The following is a 25,176-nucleotide window of genomic DNA, read 5'->3' on the forward strand; positions in this document are numbered from 1 at the left end:
CTATCACCGAATTAGCATTCAGGATTCTAACCACCCGGTTTATAAGAAAGCATTTACCACATGTAGGCCACAATTTCTTATTTTTTATTAACAATTCCTTTGGTAATTATTTTAATACACGAATAAGGAACCTCGGGCTGTGCGATATATGGCCAATATACCGCCGTTTACGCCTGTATCCAGGAACTCCGCTTGTGTCATGCCAGATAACAGGCTTTAGTCTATTATATTGTCCTCATACCTTACCCCCCCCCCCCCCCCCTCCCTCCGTGCATTGCGTAAGTAGGCCTGCTGATGACCAGAGGGTTGAATCTTGCGCTCGACGCCCGCCTCTGTATTTTCACCGGTCGTGGGCTTAGTGGGAAGACCGTGTATGATCAGAGAGAGAAGCCTCGACGACCCCACCGTTCCAGACTCTGATGTGCTTTGGGCTTTGACGTCACATGTGCTCCTTTCGGTTGCCATAGCAACTTATTTCCCTAGCCCGTTTTTTCCCTCCTCCTTTTCTCTGGTAGGTCCACAATGGTACAGCCAGCATCTTGCAGCACAATGGTTGCAAGACGGTGAACAGCGAGTGATTCAGCATTGCATTCTTGATTTCTAGCGTATTCCTCTATTTTTCCCTCCGTTGTTGCTTTTTTCTATTAATCTCCATCTTAACGTTTACTAATTTGCGCGTGCAAGGTCGTTCAGTGTCTCTCGTCGTAATGTTTTGAACACAACAATCACCGGACTAAGACGTCAGCTGGCACGGAATGGTAGGTCTGCGCCTTGTGGTGCTGTAGCGGTGCGGTGGAACCCTGATGTTGATGCAACGGGAACCTGCTGAAGGGTGGGGTGATGAATATTGATCTGCTACGAAGGTTAAGGAAGTCGACAAATAGCGATGCTTTACGCTTTTTAACGCTACACTGACAATAACAACCCCGGTTTGATTTGAAGCTCTTATAGTACGGTGTTTGTTAATAGCCTAAATAGGTGAGGATGAAATTGAAGTCGTCGATTTGGTCGCAATTTTGCAGGACACAATTTTGTTGTTCTCCACTAGGATGTTTTTTTCTAACGGCGACGCATGGTCCAGCCTATGCATGCAGTGGCATTTCATTTATCACTTTTATTACCAAACTAATGTGTTCTTATGTAGCCTCGGCCTCAGCCATTGAGAACAATAACAAAAAATTTGAAATATCAGTACGACTGTAAAGCAAACGTGTTGTTGTTTATTTCGAGTGTTTAATGCACTAGTCATATTGTTTTAGGGGGTTTGACCTAAGCATCCCATGTAAATATTATTTGTAGTATTGTGTCTATATGATGACCATTGGAGGTACTGGACCTTCTGCCTATACATAAATGCATGGGAGATTCTTGCTTTTATGCTTTGGAAATTACGAGACACTCTTTACCAGTTGTAATGTGTTAAAGATACAGCACAGCTTTTACATTGTTATGTTGGTGCAAGAGAACATGGTCTCAGCAGAAAATATTAAAGTAATTTCCTTAAACCGGTTAAATCCTGTATGTCACTTATGCTGATAGACGTCAATGGTTAAATGGCAACATTATAATATATTCCACTGGCATACAATTGCATACAATACTGTTTCATATTTTTGTATAGTTGTTGGTCAAGATGCAAAGGATGTGCAATCAGAAAGGAAGCGCAGGCCAACAGGTCTGACAGGGAACAGCACATTGCGTGCATACACAGCTGAGAAGAGAGAGTTTGAAAGTATGTGACCTTGTGGGCTTTTTATTGGATACTAAACAATTAAATATTGCATTTGCTTGAATGCTGATTCTCTTGCTGCTACCTTTCTGGAATCAGGTAATTACTAAATGGCTACATCCTGCATGGCACCATATATCCAAAGTAGTGAACTACTTTTGATTAGCGCCAAAAGGTCTCTGGTGTAGAGTGACATTTGGAATGCAACCTAGCTAGTTAAAATTCAACTTCTTTATTGTCAGAATGCTTTTAGTAATTGTTTACAAAGTTTAATTGGCGAGAGAAATCGATTGAATAGGAAAAGTCAATGATTGGTTGGTTTGTTACTGTTCATGTTGTTTGATTGTTTATCAGCTACACAAAATACTCATCAGTTTGTCCTGCTGTCTTGTAAGTCATGTAACGTGGGCTTGGATAAAGCATCTATAATTCAACAAAATTGATTTTGAGCCTTAGGCTCCACCATCTCCATAGAGTAGTCTCAATTACATTTCCAAGTAATCACTTGGTAAATTCATTGGAATGCTAGGCAGACATTTTGCTGTATCTTGTTTTATTTTCATTTGTGGCCCTTGATGTACAGGATCCTATGAATTAACTAATCCATTATTATGCAACAAACATCAGTTTCTATCAAAGAATAGATCATTGAACTGTAGTAGGCCTGACTGATATGCTCACAATGTTGCAGAAGGTTCACTGAGTGACTAGAATGATGAACAGGTGTTTTATAGAATGCATTCTTCTTGTAAATTCAAAAATCGCACGTAGGTATGTATATGGCCCATAGAGAAATTGCAAATTGGCCGTTCATCCATGTTTGTGAGGATGTTTGAAAAGGCTTGGTTTAGAAGCAAAATAATTTATTTGTCAAAATGTTGTCATCGATTAGCTCTAAGAAATTTGGATACATTTATATTTACAGGAGCAATTATAGTTAAGTCCCTTACTCAAGGGTTTAACGGTTGATTTTTCACCTTGTTGGCTCTGGGATTCAAACCAGTTATCTTTCTTTTACTAGCCCAACAGTCTTACTCAGCAATCAGCCGTGTTATCAGGAATTAACAGGATAAACACTTAATTATCTACTATTAGATACCTCACCATAATGAGAATTTCCGGCCTGGAACCTTACCAAACATTTCTTCATGATACATTGTTCATAGTTCTGCACCTACAGTTTATAGGTGTTGCTTTTGATGTCTGTCAACTGTGCAGAAATCTTGATTGTTGATACCATTTGGCCTTTATTATTGTGATATATTGTGTTCATTGTTCAGATAGTTATGCATTTCAAGAGTAGGGGTGTAATGAAGCCAGAGGCTGGAAGTGACTATGCTACAACTGAATATGGCGCTCTGGCATCCTTCACTGGGGTCCTATGAGTTAGACTGCATCAGCAGCGGTAAAACGGATCACTGTCACCTTAACAATGATGCATAGATTGAGCCTATTTCAAACATACACTAGGAAAGTGAGATTTACCTCAGCTGCTATGTTTCCTGGCATTCTGTCTGTTCTGACCATTGTTTTAAGAGTAACTTTAAGAGTCATCTATTCCCCTCAAACTCAAATTTGGACCTTGAAGCAAGTTTTACTCATTCATGGTTCCCTTTTAACTAGGAACAGATTTAGATCTGGGACACCAGGTTTGTAGAATCAAATGACGAGGTAAAATAGAAAAGCAACAGCATCTAGACCCTGTGGGTTGTGAGTTAAATACCCCTGATCTGTTCTTAGGTATTATGTAGTAGAGCATCATGTTAAAAACTCTAAACTAAATATATAAGAAAAATATTTTTCTTACTTTATAAAATAGGTCTGTCTGACTTTCGTTTACAGCTGTCAGGCAGGATGCCATCCCATCTGAGCCCTTACAGTGAATCTAGTAGCTTGTAGCTTTAGCTACTACATTCAGAAGCTCCTTGTTCTGAATGCTGTAGCATGCGTAACCCACACTCTGATGACAGGGAGGTTTAGTCAATGTGCACCGACTGGCACACACTGCACTTTCACTTGCTACAATTGCAGCAGCATCACATATGTACTAGAAGCTCAATAAGGGGTCAAACAGGCAGGGAGGGACCATCAGTGGATTTACCAGACAGCATGAATCCAGATTGAAAGCCAGAGACGTGTTTCCAGATGTGCACCACCAACCAAAATATTTTTTTGCAATATTATACAACATTTTGTCTGTGGAAGAATGGTCTCTTTAGGGATGATTTCTGTCCTCTTTGCGTGTTTACCACAATGCTCAGTGGTATTTAATATGCTTTATTGTCCCCTTTGGAGACAGTGAGATAATGTATATTAAAAAAACAGAAAGATGTTCACTGTTCATATCAAGCAATATTGTCATGCAAAATTACTCCGCGGTTCTAAATTATAAACATTCAGTGGATATGAAAAGTCTACACAATGCCAGGTCACATTAGAAGTGGAAAAAGTTTTGACATGATTTATCTTTGTCTCATTCTTTTACATCACAAAAACCTGGCATTTTAAAAGGGGTATGTAGACTTTTTATATCCACTGTAGCAATAAACCAGAATGTTTAGGCGTCAAAAGATAGTATTGATAGAGGTAACTGCAAGTGTATGTTCAATGGATGTGTACAACTCTATGCAGGGAACTGCAGTCTCAGTTGTTCATGCTTACTGGGCTCGATGTTCAAAGCATGTTGCTAGTGGCCTGGCATCCCACTTGATTTTGTTTCAGGCTGATTAAGAATGTGCTAAATAGATGACTGAGTCTCTATTCATGTTCCTGTTCTGGCCCGCAGGAAAATGCAGCATCAGCACATTTCCATTTTCATTCCATACCACCATCGTTCACACTGAGAATGGGAAAGAGGGAGGGATAGAACAAAGGGAAGAGTTGTGTTTTTGCAATGTTTACCACTTTTTACCAATTTTGGAATTATATGATACCTTTTCAAAATGATGGAGGATAATTTTGAGTAGGGACTGCCAGTATGTACAGTTTGGAACAGTAGCATCAATATGATAGGTCTCAGATGTTTCTACTTTCCTGTGTTTGAATGTGTCCTCTGGCGGCAGATTTGTATGTGACTGTTGTTTTCTAACCCATGAAATGCAGATAGCAGAGAAAAAAACTCATTTGCAAACATAAACTTGACAGTAAATAATAGATACAAATGAATTGTGGCCTAGGGTGGGCCTGTGGTCTATGTCGCTGCCTCCTGTAAACATGCACTTCTACAGCCTGAATTTGAATCCGGCCCACTGATCTTTCAGGAAACAAAAAAAAAAAACATTAAAATACCCCTAAATTATAGAATATCCCCAGAAAAATGAGTACATTTGTCTCAGTTAAAAAACTATGTATTGTAGTATTTTTGAGTACCTTTTCGCCTTACTTGGTGGTGGATGATGGAAGTAACGATAGGCCTTCTTGGTCAGAACACACATTATGCATGCAGTGTTGGTAATGTTTTTCCAGGCCAGGCCTGGAACCTTCCAAACCTTCCCCAGAGTCCAAAAGGAGGAAGAGAGGCTGCATGATACAGGATGGAGGGTGAATGCAGTAAGAAGAGCTGCTGAACGAAGCAGTCGCAGTGAAACGGGGGGGTGGGGGGGGGGAGAGAAAATAGTGAAGTGATAGGGACAAAGGACAGGCAGAAATGAGGAATCACTAGACATCTGCAGCACTATAGTGGATGAAGATAGAGACTGGGATAGAGGTCACTGATGGATTCACGTAAGCTGCCAGGTTTTCTCCCACCCGAAGCAGAAGAATAACAGAAAATCTGTGTGAGGAATTATGTAAAATAGTGGAATGTTACAGGGCTTGCTGATTGTTGTGAACCAGCCTTCTTCTGCGTGCATGGAAACCGACTGTTTTGAATCATTTGGTGTAACATGTAAACAATCCAGTACACCCACCTTGCTCTATTCCATTGAGAATTAGTCTAAAGAAAACCCAGAGGAAGGATCTGGTCAGGCCCGGTTTTTGGAAAAGTGCCTATCCAGAATTTATTATTATAAACTATTAGCAATGTGAACATTTTTATTATTTTTAAATAATTTCATTTGCCAGGTGCAGTACCCCTTTGGACCAGGATGGGAAGCCTTGCCTGAGGTGAATTAAGGCAGGGCAGAAGGATAAGTATTTTGGGGAAAGAGATCAGTCATTCAGAGATAGTGTGGATCTTTGTGTTAGATCTTGTTGTTGGTAGGCCACGGATTGTAGCAAAGGCACAGAAATAGAATGAATGGAACAGACAACTCATTGATTTGAATGGAATCGGTTCTATTCATTATATTTCAATGCATCTAATCAGATATATCGGAAATATTTGGACGGAGGCAACAATTTGAAATTAAACAAACGAGATGCAATTGAAGTGCAGACTTTCAGCTTTCATTCAAAGGGTTGAACAAAAAATATTGTATGAAACGTTTAGGAATTGCAACCATTGGCCCCTTTTTGGCCCCTTATTTCTGGGGCTTTGGAAAAATGTACACAATCATAAATAAAATGTTCGTTTTTAATGCTTTGTCCAGAATCCTTTGCAGGCGCTGACTACTTGAAGTCTGGAAGGCATGGACATCACCAAATGCTGGGTTTACTCCTTTGTGATGCTTTGCCAGGCCTTTACTGCAGCTGTCTTCAGTTGTTTGTTTGAATGTCTTTCTTTTGAGGGTCTTTCATCCAAGTGAAATGCATGCTTGATTGGGTTGAGATCAGGTGACTGACTCGGACATTGCAGAATATTCCACTTCTTTGCCTTAAAAAACCCCTGTTTACTTTGGCAGTATGTTTTTGGTTATTGTCAACTTTACTGAATCTGAGCAGACAATATAGCTTTTCCTTGAAAAGGAAAGTTTTGAGTGAGTAAGAGAAGCGTTCAATTTACAGTGGTCTCTTAATTTTAACCCTTCTGTTGCTTACACAAAACCTTCCTTTTTGACTTTTTTGGGAAGGAAATAAATAAATATTCTGGAGCTGTGTATCCCTATACACTTCAGAATTAATCCGGCTGCTTCTGTCTTATTGGTCACATGACCAATAAACACTAGTGACCCAGTGCCATTGGAAGCCATGCATGCCCATGCCATCACACTGGCTCTACTGTGTTTTAAAACATGATGTGGTATGCTTCGGATCATGAACCATTCCAAGCCTTTTCCATACTTTTTTCTTCCTATCATTCTGGGACAGGTTGATCTTAATTTCATATGTCCAAAGAATGCTGTTCCAGAACTGGGCTGGATTTTTTAGATGTTTTTTTACAAAGTCTAATATGGCTTTTCTATTCTTGTGTCTTATGAATGATTTGCACCTTGTGGTGAACCCTCTGTATTTGTACTCGAGAAGTCTTCTCTTTATGGTAGACTTGGATAATGATATGCCTACCTCCTGGAGAGTGTTCTTCACTTGGCTGGATGTTGTGAAGGGGCTTTTCTTTACCATGGAAAGGATCCTACGACCATTCACCACTGTTGTTTTGTTGCAGAGCTCACCAGTGCGTTCTTTTTTTCTCAGAATGTATCAAACGCTTGATTTGGCCACTCCTAATGTTTCTGCTATCTCTCTTAGGGATATTTTTTTTGCAGCCAATGGATGGCCTGTTTCACTTGCATTGAGAGGTCCTTTGACTGCATGTTGTGGGTTCACATCAACAGCTTCCACATGTGAATGCCATACCCGGAATTCCAGACATTATCCCTGATTAGTTGATGAAGAAATAACGACAGAATAGCCCACACCATATGTTATAATAGATTATGAAACTGTTAAAAAGGTTATATATATGCATACATTGAGTTTACAGTCCTTTGTATTCTATAACACCTCTCACTCAAGCCTTTTAATCACTAATAGCCCATTGTAGGTTCTGTTATTGAGTCAGTGAGACTAAGTAGCACTCTATTTGGCGCACTGCTTATGTCCAGGGATCTGGTCAAAATGAGTGCCCTACGTAGGGAATAGAGTGTTGTTTTGGACAGAGAGTGAGTCAGCACCAATTCAGCATGGCTGTTAAGGCGTGATGAATACACTGTTTATGACCGGTGCTTGTTGCTTGTGGCAACACTGCAATCAAATAATGCATACTGTATGTCTTCTCACACAAATCTGATATGTGCCACATTCATTTGCTTTTCTGTTATTTAGCAGACACTTATCCAAAGCGACTTACATACATTAATGATAGTCTGTATTTAGTATGTGTAGTACTTTACACATTTGTTTGTTACTGGGAGGATGAGATGTGATGAACGTTCTCTAACTCAATGCTTTGGATGATTACAGAATTCTCTGTTTCCTTTCATGGCAATGACAATACCTTACTGGGGAGAATGGGATGGCAAGAGACATGCTGGACAGATTAAGGATAACTTAGATAAAGGATGCCTTAGTATTGTGCAGCCCTTTGCTCAATGATTATCAAGGGTTGGGATACTTTTTTAATTGGTTTATTATTCAACACATAGCTTTAAGAAACCAAACAAACATTTTCATCAGTATATCTGACAACTGCTTCAGTTGGATTTCAATGCATGTATAAGGAAGATCAAAGAAATATAAAAAATTTATTTGGATGAAATACGGAGCAGGACATTCAGAGTTGTGTCCTACGAGGGGTCCACACATTCCTGTCTTTCACCTCTCCCTGGTATTTACTTTTTTTACTAGGATGTACTCTGAATGTCTTTGCCCTGAGCCATGATATTCCTTCCTAGTCTTCATCCTGGAGAAGAGAAGCGCTTAGATTTCTCACCAGCCAGAGTTGGTATTTTTAGAATTAGCGTTTAGCAGTAGGATTTATCCAATTCAAGGATAGTCAAGACTACCATCTGTAGGTGCTCAACAGATATTTATATAATAATAAATGCTTATTAAGTTTAGGTTTAGAATAAGGGTTAGGGAAAGGTTAGGGTTACATTTGGGAATAAGGTTAGGATAAGTACATAGTTAATTAAATTAAATATTTTGTTATTGTTTTAGCATATGCCCATCTGAACTCATTTTGGCAAGGAATAAAAACTTCACTGTATTTTTATAATATCATTATTTTATTAAATCATTGTTGCAGGGAAATCTATGAAGTTTGTGTTTTCGTGTGTCCTGTGTGTATGTATGTGTGTGGGTGAGTAGTTGGATGTGTGTAGGTACACATACACTTGTACTATTTCTGTATGTGTGTTTTTATGTAGGTAATGCAAAGGTATTCTAAACTTTTCTCAAGCCACCAGGTTATCTGAGGTTAAGTAAGTTTACCCATCTCATCTGTATCGAACTGCATTGTGGGATTGTTGACGTGCTGTACTCTGCTTGCTGTTACCTACCTGCCAAACTTTTTCGAATTTACTCGATATAAACTAATTGGTAAAAATTATATTTTACAGTTTTACCAACGCAGTATTTATCTGTTGACCTCTTACCCAACTTTTCTACACCGGGACTCTTTTTGGACATAATTAATATAACTACTCACCCCTGAACACCTGAGGCTAAGTATCATTACAATGCCTTATCACTGTAATTGTTGTAGCAACAACACGGAGGAGAATGTTCGTCTTAAGTTAAAGATAGCAGAGTTAGAGGCTCGGCTTCTGACGCAAATGCCAGGCAAGGATTATGCTAGAGTAGAAATAGAAAAATCTGCGTCAGTGCCACCAGGTAGAAACGATAGTTTTGTTAGCCCCCCGGCACAGCTCCTGCAGCCGGGCAATAACTTTCTCTTGGTCACTGGGAAGAAATGCCGTCGACCAGTTAAACCTGCTAAAAACCTGCTAAAACCAACTGCGACTTTGAACAGGTTTTTCCCACTGGAGTCGGAGTCAAGGCCCGAGCCGTCTTCGGAGGGGAATGATCGGCAGGCATGTTCTACCGATGGCCTTGAAAAACGGAAAACTTTAGTCATTGGCGATTCCATTACACGCAGTATTAGACTAAAGAATCAGCCGGCGATCGTACATTGTTTACCGGGGGGCAGAGCCACCGACGTAGCCGCAAATCTGGGGTTGGTGCAAGCGAAGTCTAAAACTGGCAAGTATAGAGAGTACAGAGATATTGTTATCCACGTTGGCACCAACGATGTTAGGATGAAACAGTCAGAGGTTACGAAGCAGAACATAGCATCAGCGTGTAAATTAGCTAGAAACATGTGTCGGCATCGAGTAATTGTCTCTGGCCCCCTCCCAGCTAGGGGTGGTGGCGAGCTCTACAGCAGACTTGCGCAACTCAATCGCTGGCTGAAAACGGAGTTCTGCCCGTCGCAGGAGGTAGAGTTTGTAGATAACTGGCCTTCTTTTTGGGACTCTCCCAGAAATAGGGCCAGGCCTGATCTGCTGAGGAGCGACGGACTCCATCCTAGCTGGAGTGGTGCTCTTCTTTTATCTAGGAACATTGACAGGAGTCTCACTCCTATAGCTTTAACATGAGATAGGGTGCAGGTCAGGCTGCAGGCTGTTAGCCAGCCTGCTAGCATAGTGGAGTCTGTCAATAGCATAGCCAGAGTAGTTAGTACAGCTTTACCTATTGCCACTGTGACTCGTTATAGGCTGAGAAAAGTTAAACAAGGTAGTGCTAACAAAAACAACCTTATTAAGATAAAGCCTTCCTCCACCTCGGTCAAAAATAAAAATAATTGTATCACTTCGCATCTCAAAATGGGACTCCTAAATATTAGATCTCTTGCTCCAAAGGCAGTTGCAGTAAATGAATTAATCTCTGATCATAAACTAGATGCTATTGGTTAATGTGAAACGTGGCTAAAGCCTAATGAATTCACTGCCTTAAATGAGGCCTCTCCTCCTGGCTATACTAGTGATCATATCCCTCGTGCGTCCCGAAAAGGAGGGGGTGTCGCTAATATTTATGACAGTAAACATAAAATTACTCTCAAACATATCACAGAGTTTCATTCTTTCGAAGTTTTACTCATGAAAGTTAACCAGGCCGATAAATCATTTTACATAGCTACTATTTATAGGCCCCCCGGGCCATACACATTGTTCCTCAATGAGTTTCCCGAATTCTTGTCTAACCTTGTAGTCATGGCAGATAGTATTCTAATTTTTGGCGATTTCAATATTCACATGGAAAACTCCAATGATCCTCTTCAAAAAGCCTTTGAAGCCATAATTGACTCAATGGGTTTCATCCAACATGTCTCAGGTCCAACACATTGCCAAAATCATACCTTAGATTTAGTCCTGTCACGAGAAATAGATATTGTAGATCTAATAATTTACCCCCAAAATCCTGGATTATCGGATCACTGTCTTATTACATTTACCGTTAAAACAAGAAATCCACTTGCCCCCCAAACAATGAGTTTCAAAAGCCGTACTATAAATTCTCGGACTACAAATAAATTCCTTGATATTCTTACTAGTTCGCTCATTAATGACAGAGTAAATAAATCTGTAAACGATCAAATCGAGGATCTAAACTCAATACTGCAAAATACATTAGACATAGTTGCACCACTAAAAACTAAAGAAATACGCAACAAGAAACTTGCTCCCTGGTACACCGACAATACTAGAGCACTTAAGCAAGCCTCCAGAAAATTGGAGCGAAAGTGGCGCTCCACCAAGTTGGAAGTATTTAGACTAGCCTGGATAGACAGTACAGTACAATACCGAAAATCACTCACCTCTGCTCGATCAGCTTATTTCTCCAACCTGATTGAGGCGAACAAAAACAATCCAAAATTTCTCTTTGATACAGTTGCAAAGTTAACAAAAAAGCAAAGCTTAGCAAGTGAAGTGGGTCTGAAGTTGTAATGAATACATGAACTACTTTGATGAAAAGATCGTCACCATTAGAAAACAAATAACTGACTCCTTAAATAGTTATGGTCCTCAAAATCTCAGTTGTCCAAAACATTTCCTGAACCTCCCTGACCAGGTGTCAATGGGGACACTTGAATTTTTTGATACCGTATTGCTCGACACATTTACAAAATTTGTAATGAGTTCTAAACCCACAAACTCTCAGCTAGACCCGATTCCTACAAAATTACTTAAGGAGTTATTTCCTGTGCTAGGTCAGCCAATGCTGAACATAATAAATTGCTCCCTTTCCTCCGGATGCGTACCAAACTCACTAAAAATTGCGGAAATTAAGCCTCTTCTAAAAAAATCACATCTAGATCCCGACATATTAAACAATTATAGGCCAATATCGAACCTCCCGTTCCTCTCAAAAATCTTAGAAAAATTTGTTTCCCAACAACTGAATGCCTTCCTAAAGACAAAAAACATTTATGAAATATTCCAGTCCGGTTTTAGATCCCATCATAGTACTGAGACTGCACTCGTGAAGGTAACAAATGACCTTCTAATGGCCTCAGACAAAGGTTCCGCATCCGTCCTGTTGCTTCTTGATCTTAGTGCTGCTTTTGACACTATTGATCACTCCCTTCTCTTAGAGAGACTGGAAACCAATATTGGGCTACGTGGACATGTTCTAGCCTGGTTTAAATCTTATTTATCTGAAAGATATCAGTTTGTTAGTGTGGATTGCATATCCTCTGACAAGTCAAAGGTATGCTTTGGAGTTCCTCAAGGCTCGGTCCTGGGCCCATTATTGTTCTCACTATACATGCTCCCTCTGGGCGATGTAATCCGAAATCACAATATTAACTTTCACTGTTATGCTGATGACACACAGTTATATATTTCAATGAAGCATGGAGAAGCCCCTAAATTAGCTATTTTGGAAGCATGCGTTTCAGATATTAGGAAGTGGATGACAGAGAATTTCTTACTCTTAAACTCAAATAAAACAGAAATGCTCCTTTTAGGACCCAAAAAACAAAGAGCGTTGCTAGCAGATCTCACTGTGAACCTCGACGGCTGCATGGTCGTATCCCAAAAAACTGTAAAAAACCTTGGCGTTACCCTTGACCCTGACCTCTCCTTTGAGGAACATATAAAATATCTCTCAAGAGTTGCTTATTTTCATCTTCGAAACATCGCAAAAATTAGAAACTTTCTATCAAAAACTGATGCAGAAAAATTAATCCACGCTTTCGTTACTTCTAGATTAGATTACTGCAATGCTCTTCTCTCTGGTTATCCAGACAAATTAATAAATAAACTTCAATTAGTGCTGCACACGGCTGCTAGAATCCTAACTAGAACAAAAAAATTGGAACACATTACTCCTGTCCTGGCGTCCTTACATTGGCTGCCTGTTAGGGTTAGGGCTGATTTTAAGGTTTTACTCTTAACCTATAAATCAATACATGGACTTGCTCCTACTTACCTGGCTGAAATGATCCAGCCATACATACCTACACGTAACCTTAGATCGCAAGCTGCAGGCCTTTTAATTGTACCTAGAATTTCTAAACAAACAGCTGGCGGCAGGGCCTTTTCTCATAGAGCTCCACTCCTGTGGAATGATCTGCCAATTAAGGTTAGAAATGCAAACTCAGTGCAAACTTTCAAGTGTCTACTAAAAACTCATCTCTACAGCACGGTTTATAATTAGGTGTAGCCTGGCCCGGGGGCGTGAAGGTGACCAATAGGCTTGAAACTGTCCACACTTGCTGTCTTGCCAGGTGGGCTCTCGTTGCCACTGGGATGCCCTCCCTCCAATGCCTTTCGGGGGAAGAGTCACTGGCTTGTTGTTGACTCTCTGTTGCGCACTTGTGCAATTGGGCTGTACGCCGCTAGCAATACTCGGCCCTCATTCACGGGGGTTGCGGTTGGTGGGTGTCCCTTTGGTTGATGCCTGGCAATGTGGTTGGATTGATTTCCTGCCTGTTGGGCCCTGTCCGGGGCCTCCCCCGGGTAGGGCCACAGTGTCACCGGACCCCCCCGTCTCAGTTCCAAGGTGTTCCGCTGCTATATTATTGTGCTGGGGGATATGAGGGATGTACTACTAACTTTTCTCAGTTTCCTCCAGTTTTAAATTTTAGAAGGAGATGAGGTCCTGGTCCACACCTGCGGATTACCTGGTTTGGGGGGCCCGTTGCTGTCCCTGTCCTTGTCCACCTGGTCATACTTCTGACCTAGTCTAAATTCAAAAAGACTCTGGATTTAGCCCAGAGAAATGTATTTATTATTCCAATTGGACTCTTAATTTCTCACCCGGCACAGCCAGAAGAGGACTGGTCACCCCTCTGAGCCTGGGTCCTCTCTAGGTTTCTTCCTAAAATTCGACCTTAGGGAGTTTTTCCTAGCCACTGAAATTCAACACTACTGTTGTTTGCTCCTTGGGGATTAAGGCCGGGTGTCTCTGTAAAGCACTTTGTGACAACTGCTGTTGTAAAAAGGGCTTTATAAATACATTTCATTGATTGATTGATTGTATTGACTGTCTGGGTAGATTAGATCAACCTCTGATTTGTAACAGCTTAGATTCATAGCAGCCTTAGCTTTCTGAGATGAATTAAATCTTACATAAAGTGTGTGTGTGTGTGTGTCACCTTGAACCCTTCCCTGCTATTCATTCGAGAAGATTAGGTGATCGTGATGGTATTGTGCTCATTAGTTATATTACAGACTGGCAATATGACGTCTTTCGGATTAGGCTTTTTAATCAGTCTGGTTGTGGTGCAGCTGTTTTTCTGCGGCATTGCTCAGTGTTATTCTGGGCTGTCTCCATGCAGTATTGAGGATACATAACAAATGTTATGAAACATTTGGCGAGAATTGGCTTTTTGGTAGGTTTCTTCAGGATTTTGATGCTGAGAACCCACTATCTTGAGTCACTGCCCACTCTGCTTTTGGCTAACTGATTGTCATTCTTTTAGTGTGTTTTCCTTCATTCTTTAGGTAAAAGTTAATTTAGGATGTGGGTAGCTCCAAAAGTAAGTAAAAATGTTTGGTCTTTTGACTCTATTCCAGCATTTGGATTCGATATTTTATGATATTGATGAACAAGTTGGTCATTACAGCACAATTTTATCATAGTCCCCCATACACAATAAAGTGATCATGTTTAGTACTTGTTTGCATGTTCTTTGCAAGCAATGCCTGTCTGAAGTTTGCAACCCACCAGATGTTGGGTACCTGCCTTCCCTGGTGATGCCATGCCAGGCAAGTCATCTTTAGTGTCTGTTTTAGGGCCTTTCCCCCCATCAGTCTTGTCTTTAGCATGTGATAGGCATGTTCAATCTAATTCAGATTGAGTGCTAGCTATGGCAGTGTGTTTGTGGTTATTGTCCTGCTGCATGTTGAAGCGTGGTATTCATTCATGGTATTTCTGAGCAGACATAAGGTTTCAGAATTAATCATTTTGCTTCTGTCAGCATTTACAGAAAAGGTTCCAGTGGCAGCCAGTTTGCCATAGCTTTTTTTTGTTTTAAATTAATGTACCAGTTGATTTTGGCATTCTTAATGTTTAGGCTATGTCTCTTTCTGATTCATCTGTTGCATAATGACCAACTTGACTTGCATCGACAATTCTTTGGTTATTATGTTGTCAGATACCAGCAACAAACATGTAAATGCAATGCCTAGAATCAAGATTATACTACCAAAGCCAGCAAATCTACCTGTCACTGTTGTAGGAGACAGGACACAAGCGCAGATGCATCTAAATAAACGTCTCTTTAATCAAAAACTGACTTACATTCAATGCTCTCTCAGGAACATAAACATAGCAATGGTCACATTAAACAATGACTGACAAGAAACACTAGGGCGGGTAGAACTTAAATAGGGACTTAACAAGGGGTTCACGAGACACAGGTGAAAGCAACCCACCAACAAGACTAAACTGAACAAAGAAACAGAAAAACTAGAACAGAACATGGAAATGTGACCTTGTATTACCTAATAAGAAAATGTTGTGAAGCCAACTTTCCGAATACTTTTGGCACCCTAATGTGCAGTGACTGTCTACAAAACATACTGCAATTTCTAAAAGGTTAAATTGGATATGGATGAGCACACTCATTAAATAAGTGATGTTCAAATTTCTGTAATACAGAGACCAAAACAGTGTCAATGTGCAAATACATCTGGTTAAAATAAGTTATAGTCTACAAAAACAAACGATGATTGTCTCTGCTCAAAATAGACCGCTCTAAATCAAAGTATGTTTCCTTATTCTACTATATGTTTAGTTTGGATGGTCCCGATACCCTGTGTTTCTGCTTTGTAAGTTAGGTTTTCCACTTGTTCAGTGCTAGAGTGTACCACAACCTACATCTGAAAACACACTGGGGTGGGTAAGGGGTTAGGGAACTCCCTTGCTTCTGCCATGTCAGCCAACATGATTAATATGAGACAACATTCTCAGGCATAATTTATCACCATATAAAAGAAAAATTAAGTGATAAGGGTACTTAAAAGGGGAAAAATGCTTCACAGAGTTGTTTTAACTTCCAACAGAAAAAGCCTAGTGTGACAACTGCGCCCTCTGCTGCTTCACCTCCCCCTGCAGCAGACAGGCTCCAGCGTTCGACGTCACCAGCCTTCTGACACCACCGCCCATCTCATTATGCATTTCACCTGTGTCTTGTCTAGCGCACCTGGTTCTCATCCTCATCATTCCCCCCAGTATATATGTTCCCTTTCCTTCCCCTGTCTTTGTGTGTTATTGTCTCGCTATTAAGCAGAGCATTGCTACGCTTCGCCATTCGTTATCACATTTATTAAAGAAAAACAAGAAGTATCGCTTTGTTCTCCTGCTCCTCCTTTTCCTCCCGAAGCCGTCACACCTACGCTGTAAAATCTCCCATGAATCATATAGTTGAGCACGCTTTAGGGATTTGGGATAGCTTTTTATTGCTTTTTGCATTCTTATTTATTCTGCCCATCTCTATATTGGCTAAACACAAACAATGAAACAGTACCCCAATGTCAGCAGGTTTTGATGGAGAGGAAAATTGAAAAAAAAAAAAATCCAGGTGTGTTTTAAAAGCATCAAAATGTACAGGTTGGTTTTTCAGTGTCCAAAAAGGCATTTCCCTATTTAGTACACTTCTTCTCATTGACTCTCATTGGGCTCTGGTCAATTTTAGATGCAAATATTATTATTAATTATTATTATCCAAACAGGCTGAATAAGCTGCTGAAGGTGAAGAGAGGTGGGGAATAGAATGTTCAGCAGCAGTGAAAAGGACTTCTCTTCTCTGATCTTTTTCCTGCAGTGTGTTTTGGAAATGCGCTGCTTACTTGATAATAGAGTCAAATATGAAAATCTGCTTTGTCCCATAACAAAAACATTAATAATCTACTGTACATGTGGATACTTTGTAGCTCAGTTAGTAGGACATAGCACCTACTATACCAGGGTATGGTTCTGATTCTCATGGGGGCGGTACAAAATAGCATGAAAATGTATGAACATTTTGAGGGGACAGCAAATTTACACTGTTATACAAGCTGTACACTCACTACTTTACATTGTAGCAAAGTGTCATTGAATAGATATTATCAAATATTTGCAAAAATATGGGGGGTGTACTTACTTCTCTAGTTTTTCTATTCATAGGTAGGTGTTTGAGTAAAAAAAATAATTTTTGTTTTATTCTTTAAACTATTGACAACATGACTCCCAAATTCCAAATAAAAATATTGTCATTTAGAGTATTTACTTGTAGAAAATAACAACTTGTCAAAATAACCAAAAAAAATTGCATTGTTTTCAGACCTCAAATAATGCAAAGTTTATATTCATTTTTCAACAACAAAATACTAATGTTAAAACTTAGGAAGTTTAGAAATCAATATTTGGTGGAATAACCCAGATTTTTTATCACAGCTTTCATGTGTCTTGTAATACTCTCCACCAATCTGTCACATTGCTGTTGGGTGACTTTATGCCATTCCTGGCACAAATATTCAGCTTTGTAGATCGGCTTTGTTTGATGGATGGTGACCTCTGGAATTTGATCAAGAGGAAGATGGATGGATGGTGACCATCCATCTTCCTGTTGATCAAATTCCAGAGGTTTTCAATGGGGTTCAGGTCTGGAGATTGGGCTGGCCATGACAGGGTCTTGATCTGGTGGTCCTCCATCCGCAAATTGATTAACCTGTCTGTGTGGCATGGAGCATTGTCCTTCTGGAAAAACCAATTCTCAGAGTTGGGGAACATTGTCTGAGCAGAAGGAAGCAGGTGTTCTTCCAGGATAACCTTGTACTTGGCATGATTAATGCATCCTTCGCAAAGACAAATCAGCTCGATTCCAGCCTTGCTGAAGCATCCCCAGATCATCACTGATCCTCCACCAAATTCCACAGTGGTGTGAGACACTGGCGTGTAGGCCTCTCCAGGTCTCTGTCTAACCGTTAGACGACAAGGTGTTGGGCAAAGCTGAACATTTTACTCATCAGAGAAGATGATCTCACTCCATTTCTCTATGGTCCAATGGTCTTTTGCAAATTTCAGCCTGACTCTTCTTTGCTTCTCATTGAAGAAGGGCTTTTTTCGACTTCAGCCCTGCCCCTAGGAGCCTGTTTGGAACCGTGCTCGCCATGCACTTCACCCAAGCTGATGTTTGCCATTCTTTTTGTAGGTTCCTTGATGTCATCCTACGGTTGTTGAGTGACATTCGAATGAGTTGACGGTCAACTTGGTCAGTGGACAGTTGTTTTCGCCCTCTGCCAGTCTGTAGCTTGTTGTCCCCAATGTCTGTTGCTTGACCTTGTTCTTATGAAACACTGTCTTTGAGATTTTCAGGATGGAAGCAACCTGCCGTTCACTGTATCCCTCTGCCAGTAAAGCCAGAATTGAACCCTTATTTTCCTCACTCAAAGTTCTTCTTTTCAACTCTTTTGTCATGCTGAATAGTTATTTTATATTAAAATTACCTTTGAGATACAACTTGCACTGTTTTTGCTGTCCAGCTGGTCCTATTGCAAGAGGATAGTAATGACCACAGCAGTGGTTTTTAATACTTTTAATACCTTGTTAAATTATATTTGGTTAAGGTAATCACCTAATCAGTGCCTCATTAAATAAAAAATTTGGTGTGCCTGTGTTGGAATTTAACAGACACTGTATTGGAATGGCTGCCATACATGTAGAGATGCTGATTTAAGAAAAATTGAGAGTGGTCTCTTATTTTTTGCCAGACTGCATAAGTGGAGCTGAATGTCTCTTACTGAGTGAGTGAGTGACTGACTGAGTGCACCTTGTTAAATAGCGGGCCTGTAAACTATAGGTCCTGAGTTTGTATCTCCTCGCAGGTGAAGCGAAATGCGCATTATGAATTGTTCCATATAGACGAAAACTTTGCTGGCTAAAACCTTCAGTATCTATATTATCGTAAGCTTGAAATAAAACCGTTTACGGTTATATTGTGACTGTTTCTGGGATGGAAAAGTTAATCTTCAGTCTCCCCAGCAATTGCCCAATTCTTATGATTATTCCTAGGACGTTAGTAAATACTAGTAAGCCTGTTACTGGCTAATAAGCTGTTAAACGGCCATGGGCAAAAGCAATACAGTACATAGACGCTATGGTGGTCTAGCTGTGTGTATATACAGCTCCGGAAAAAATTAAGAGACCACTGCACCCTTTTCTTTCCTTTCCAAAAAAGTTGAACAGGAAGGTTTTGAGTGAGGAACAGAAGGGTTAAAATTAGGAGACTACTGCAGATTGAACACTTCTGTTCCTCACTCAAAACCTTCCTTTTTGACTTTTTTGGAAAGGAAAGAAAAGTATGCAGTTGTCTCTTAATTATTTCCGGAACTGTATATACACACACACACATACAGTGGGTAGAACAAGTATTTGATACACTGCAGATTTTACAGGTTTTCCCACTTACAAAGCATCTAGAAGTCTATAATTTTTGTCATAGGTACTCTTCAACTGTGAGTGATGGAAACTAAAACAAAAATCCCGAAAATCACATTGTATGATTTTTAAGTAATTAATTTGCATTTTATTGCATGACATAAGTATTTGATACATCAGAAAAGCAGAACTTAATATTTGGTACAGAAACCTTTGTTTGCAATTACAGAGATCATATGTTTCCTGTAGTTCTTGACCAGGTTTGCACACACTGCAGCTGGGATTTTGGCCCACTCCTCCATAAAGACCTTCTCCAGATCCTTCAGGTTTTAGGGCTGTCGCTGGGCAATACAGACTTTCAGCTCCCTCCAAAGATTTTCTATTGGGTTCAGGTCTGGAGACTGGCTAGGCCACTCCAGGACCTTGAGATGCTTCTTACGGAGCCACTCCTTAGTTGCCATGGCTGTGTGTTTCGGGTCGTTGTCATGCTGGAAAACCCAGCCACGACCCATCTTCAATGCTCTTACTGAGGGAAGGAGGTTGTTGGCCAAGATCTCGCGATACATGGCCCCATCCATCCTCCCTCCCCTCAATACGGTGCAGTCGTCCTGTCCCCTTTGCAGAAAAGCATCCCCAAAGAATGGTGTTTCCACCTCCATCCTTCACGGTTGGGATGGTGTTCTTGGGGTTGTACTCATCCTTCTTCTTCCTCCAAACACGGCGAGTGGAGTTTAGACAAAAATGCAATATTTTTGTCTCATCAAACCACATGACCTTCTCCCATTCCTCCTGTGGATCATCCAGATGGTCATTGGCAAACTTCAGATGGGCCTGGACATGCGCTGGCTTGAGCAGGGGGACCTTGTGTGCGCTGCAGGATTTTAATCCATGACGGCGTAGTGTGTTACTAATGGTTTTCTTTGAGACTGTGGTCCCAGCTCTCTTCAGGTCATTGACCAGGTCCTGCCATGTAGTTCTGGGCTGATCCCTCACCTTCCTCATGATCATTGATGCCCCACGAGGTGAGATCTTGCATGGAGCCCCAGACCGAGGGAGATTGACCGTCATCTTGAACTTCTTCCATTTTCTAATAATTGCGCCAACAGTTGTTGCCTTCTCACCAAGCTGCTTGCCTATTCTCCAGTAGCCCATCCCAGCCTTGTGTAGGTCTACAATTTTATCCCTGATGTCCTTACACAGCTCTCTGGTCTTGGCCATTGTGGAGAGGTTGGAGTCTGTTTGATTGAGTGTGTGGACAGGTGTCTTTTATACAGGTAACGAGTTCAAACAGGTGCAGTTAATACAGGTAATGAGTGGAGAACAGGAGGGCTTCTTAAAGAAACATGAACAGGTCTGTGAGAGCCAGAATTCTTACTGGTTGGTAGGTGATCAAATACTTATTTCATGCAATAAAATGCAAAGTAATTTAAAAAAATCATACAATGTGATTTTCTGGATTTTTGTTTTAGATTCCGTCTCTCACAGCTGAAGTGTACCTATGATAAAAATTACAGACCTCTACATGCTTTGTAGGAAAACCTGCAAAATCGGCAGTGTATCAAATACTTGTTCTCCCCACTGTATATATATTTATATTTATAAACTGGCCAATATACAGTATTTTCACACAAATGTATCACCCAATAATATACATTTAAAAATGCACAAAAAAGCATCTATCCTATAATTAAATTTTTCTTCATGTCTGTCAATCTTTCTTCTCACTCACAACAATATTGTGTGTTGAGAGACAGGATGACAAGTGTCTCCCCACCATACTGTACAGTTCATGTAGCAGCAGGAGAAGATTGGGATGAGGATATTAGGTGAGTTTGGGCAGAGTGGATATAAAGCATCGGTGACCATGCTAATCCTGTCACACAACGTCACAGAGGCTCAAAATGTTCCAGTCTATTGTGTGTCTGACCATATGCGTTCTGTTTTACCTGCGTTACTGGGCTATCTGGGCTCAATGTTCATTTTTACTGACTGTCCGCCCTGACTTACCAAACGAGAATGTTAAAAGCGGCACTTGACAGCTACGTTCTTTGCTTGACTGAGGTTGGTGGTGAATGGGTGGAATACTATATTGGACTACTGTAGTGGGTTGCACTATTCATCTGCCTAATTCATTAAATACTAGAAAAAAATACAGGTAGAGAGTGGCTTAGTGTGTGTGTGTTTCCCAATACATTGCTGTGTGGTGTGACGGATTAGTAAAGCTACTTGTCAGTAAAAGGGTGTGGCTGTGTTACTCCATTTGGACCAACCAAGGGTAATAAGCATGGCTAATCCTTTAGTAGGACCAAGAGCGCTGTCTTTGGGCTTGATGGCTACCTGCTCCCTGCTGCCTATTATGGACCATACTGCTTTGCAAGAGTGAGGGATGTTTGCATAATATATTTGATGAAAATAATGCTTAAAATGAAAGACAAAATTGATTTGAAGTTTACACAATAACTGCTCTTTCTTTAGCTCTCCTGCTTGACTGACCCCTGGGACCACAATGCTTTGCATTGCCGCTATGGGGGATGGCGGTAGTTTACCAGTAGCTCTTTTGGGTAGGTTCCGCTAATGCAAGGGAATGGTTGGTCATCTTGTCTTTTATAACAGAAATAAATGTGTGTAGAGAACAGATATTCTTAAAATATTGAGTTTGAGATTAGTGGCATGCCATAGTGAAACATGTTAACATATCGTTTTTTCCAGAGCTACTTACAGGAACAATTATGGTTAACTGTCAACCTTACGGTTATTGGTCAGATGTTTTATTGCTAGGTTACCTGTCTCCACTACATAATCACGCTGTCTCCAGCTCCTTAGGTACTTTGCTATTCCCATTTTGATTACACATACTGAGGTCGGACAATTAAATCACACTGTTGCAAATAAAGTGATTGAAAGCAAAAAAGTTCTTGTTAAATTCCTTCTGATGGCTTGTAGGGATCACTAAGGGGGTTGAGCTGTTTATAATCTGTGATTGACGGGCCTGAAATCATCCTCAGCATGTAAACCCCCAGACACCACAGCAAACCAGACATAAATGTTCCAAATGCTACTGTTCATGTTCAGAGGTAGTGGACTACACTTGACTAGGCTTTATAGGCCACGAGTAACTTAAGGGCACTATTTAGTGAATATGGTTCCATTTGGGATTCACTTTGATGTGGAGCTGGGTAGAGCAGTGTGCTGCATGATTATTTTCCAAATTACCATTTGCACGTTTAAAGGCGTATTTTCATGGTCCCCACCTAGCAGCCTATCTCTGAATATTAATGTTGAAAAACATTCCTTATCTCAGCTGTCCCTGTTGTTGTTAAGTCAATCCTGTACCCAGTAATGAAAGAACAGCAGTGTTTGTCCAAGTGGGAAATGTGTTGTTGAAGTAGGGCATGATACGTATAAATGTGTGTGTGTGTGTGTGTGTGTGTGTGTGAGTGAAGTAAAAGGTGCGACGATAAGGCTCACAGCAGGACTGGGTTCTTAGTGAAAGGTCAGAAGGCCCAATCTTAGTGACAGTACTGGTGGTGTATGGAGAGAGTTGTGGACGTCACTTCCTGCAGGCTTTTGATGATAAAAATGTATGGCTGCACTGTTTAAGCTTTTCTAGGGGAGTTAAATGGCACTACACAGGGTCCCTGACTGACTGTGTTGCCTCTTTTGGAGCTTTAAAGCTGCAGGGATAATGTTACTATTGAAAATCACGGTTGGGAATACATTTTCTGTTATCTCTAATACCAGAAAGCACACTATTTAGAGACCTAAAATAACATTTACTGGTGTAAGGAAAACCTCATATTTATGCTACAATGAATGGAAATGCATAAAAGCTGAAGCACATTCACATTTCTTAGGCAGTATTTCGTTTTCTTTCCCTTTCTAACACCAGGCTAAGCACCACATGATTTAAGTCTGAAAATATCAGGATCACAAAGCAGAAAGTATGTTTCTATTGTAGACTGAAGCAATATTATTCTGTACTAGATTGAATCCAGCTTCTCTGTCTCTGTGCAGAGTTGCGCAACTCTTGAGTTCCACTATACAGCGAGCTGGTTTAGAATTGACCTTACAGGGGGTTCCGAACTAACCCCTTTTAATAATTTTTCATTTTCATCTACAGTATTTTTTCCCATTAGTCTGTGTACATAAGGTTGGCAGAACTAGATCAGTTTTTATGAGACAAGGAAGGATGCTGAAACCTGTTCATCTCCCAAGTCTGTCAATTTTAAATAGTTTGAGCTCACAAACAATTATGACCCGACTATGAAAAGCGAAGACTCTTTCGAACACAGGTTTTGCTCTTTGATGCTAACAGGCCACACCAGGGTCGTTTTAGAAATAAGGGTCTTCTGTAGAAGATTATAGGATATCCATGGATGTACATGTTGTGTCTTTTATACATATAAGGCACTCTGGGGGTTGCGGTATATGGCCAATATACCTTGGCTTAGGTCAGTTATAATTCATGATGCAGTCTCAAATACGATACTTTCAGTCATTTGAATTCAGGGTTAGAACTAGTTTAAATACTTAAGGGGATAGGGCAAAAATGGAGACATTGAAATAATAACAGGCCTGTGAATTTGTATCATATATAAAGGTACATTGTCTGGATAATCCAGCCTGTTTCAGAGACATGCTGTGCTCCATTAAGAATGGATTGCCAATCCATCTCTTCATGAAGTGGTGTTTTGGTGTCAAGTATGAATATTGTGCTGATCAGAGGAGAAAGACCGTGCCAAACCTTAATTATGAATGATTCGGGTCTCTCCAGGAGTATCGACCTCACTGTAAATTATTATTATTATATTAGACTGACGTGACAGTCAATGTTCTGCACACACACCACTTTTAAGGAAACATCCATTCTGAGCACTGGTGTGGGGTGGGCTACAGTATTATATCCTGGGTTAATTTCAAATACTTTATCTGTCAATTGTTTCAAATACTTTATCTGTTTACTTCAGCCAGCATGGAGGAACAGAGGGGTGTTTATTAACTGTTCTGACTCTTTTAAAGTCCATTAAAGCCAGGACATTGTGTATTCGAAATAGTGTTAAATCTTTTTTTTTCAGTGCCTTATGATCTTGGCTGAGGCAGCTGAGGCGAATTGCTTGTCATCCATCTTACTCTGTGCTATCTGACCTCTGCATCTGCCCCTATCTTCAGAGTTCCTGGTCTGATTTCAGTTCAATGTTGGTACTTGTTCTATAAACACTTTGCCTTCAATTTATGATAGATACTATCAACAGCCTGCGTTTCTGACCTCACATACATTTGTCATTGCACTGTTATGACTTATGTAATGTAATGCAATGACTCTGCATTTTCTGTCAGTTCAGTAAGTGGTCTAGCTATTTTTTCCAGGAAGCACTGGTGTCACGCATGATTTGCCAGAATGGATTTAAAAGTTGACGAATGGATAGCATGCAGTGTGCTATAATTGTCTGTATGCTGTCCACTGTAGGTAGTGTAAAAAAAAAATAAAATCATAAATGTGGGCTACTTTTATTCAAGGTATATACAGCTCTGGAAAAAAATTAAGAGAACATTCCAAATTTTTCTTAAATCAGCATCTCTACATGTATGGCATCCATTCCAGTGTCTGTTAAATTCCAACACAGGCACACCACATTTTACTTAATGAGGTACTGATTAGGTGATTACCAGAACCAAATCTAATTTAATGAGGAAAAGTATGAAAACCACTACTGTGGTCATCACTATCCTCTTGCAATAGGACCAGGTGGATGGCAAAA

At 40.3% G+C, this 25,176-nt stretch overlaps 1 protein-coding gene across 12 annotated transcripts in view; it reads left to right on the forward strand.

The window, feature by feature from the left end:
* Window positions 1–346: 346 nt before the first annotated feature.
* The window catches only part of mapk10 (mitogen-activated protein kinase 10), a 132,993-nt gene continuing 108,163 nt past the window's right edge, over window positions 347–25,176 (forward strand). For 4 of the 12 annotated variants that reach the window (XM_029125124.2, XM_029125131.2, XM_029125132.2 and 1 more), the window contains exon 1: window positions 349–758. In XM_029125124.2, the coding sequence (XP_028980957.1) occupies window positions 756–758 (3 nt within the window). In that variant the 5' untranslated portion in view covers window positions 349–755. Of the gene's footprint in view, window positions 759–832; window positions 979–25,176 lie in introns of those variants that run through there. The other 8 variants (XM_034296921.1, XM_034296922.1, XM_029125128.2 and 5 more) reach the window with 6 other exon arrangements.

The sequence above is a fragment of the Esox lucius genome, chromosome 14, assembly GCF_011004845.1.
Source record: "Esox lucius isolate fEsoLuc1 chromosome 14, fEsoLuc1.pri, whole genome shotgun sequence".
NCBI lineage: Eukaryota > Metazoa > Chordata > Actinopteri > Esociformes > Esocidae > Esox > Esox lucius.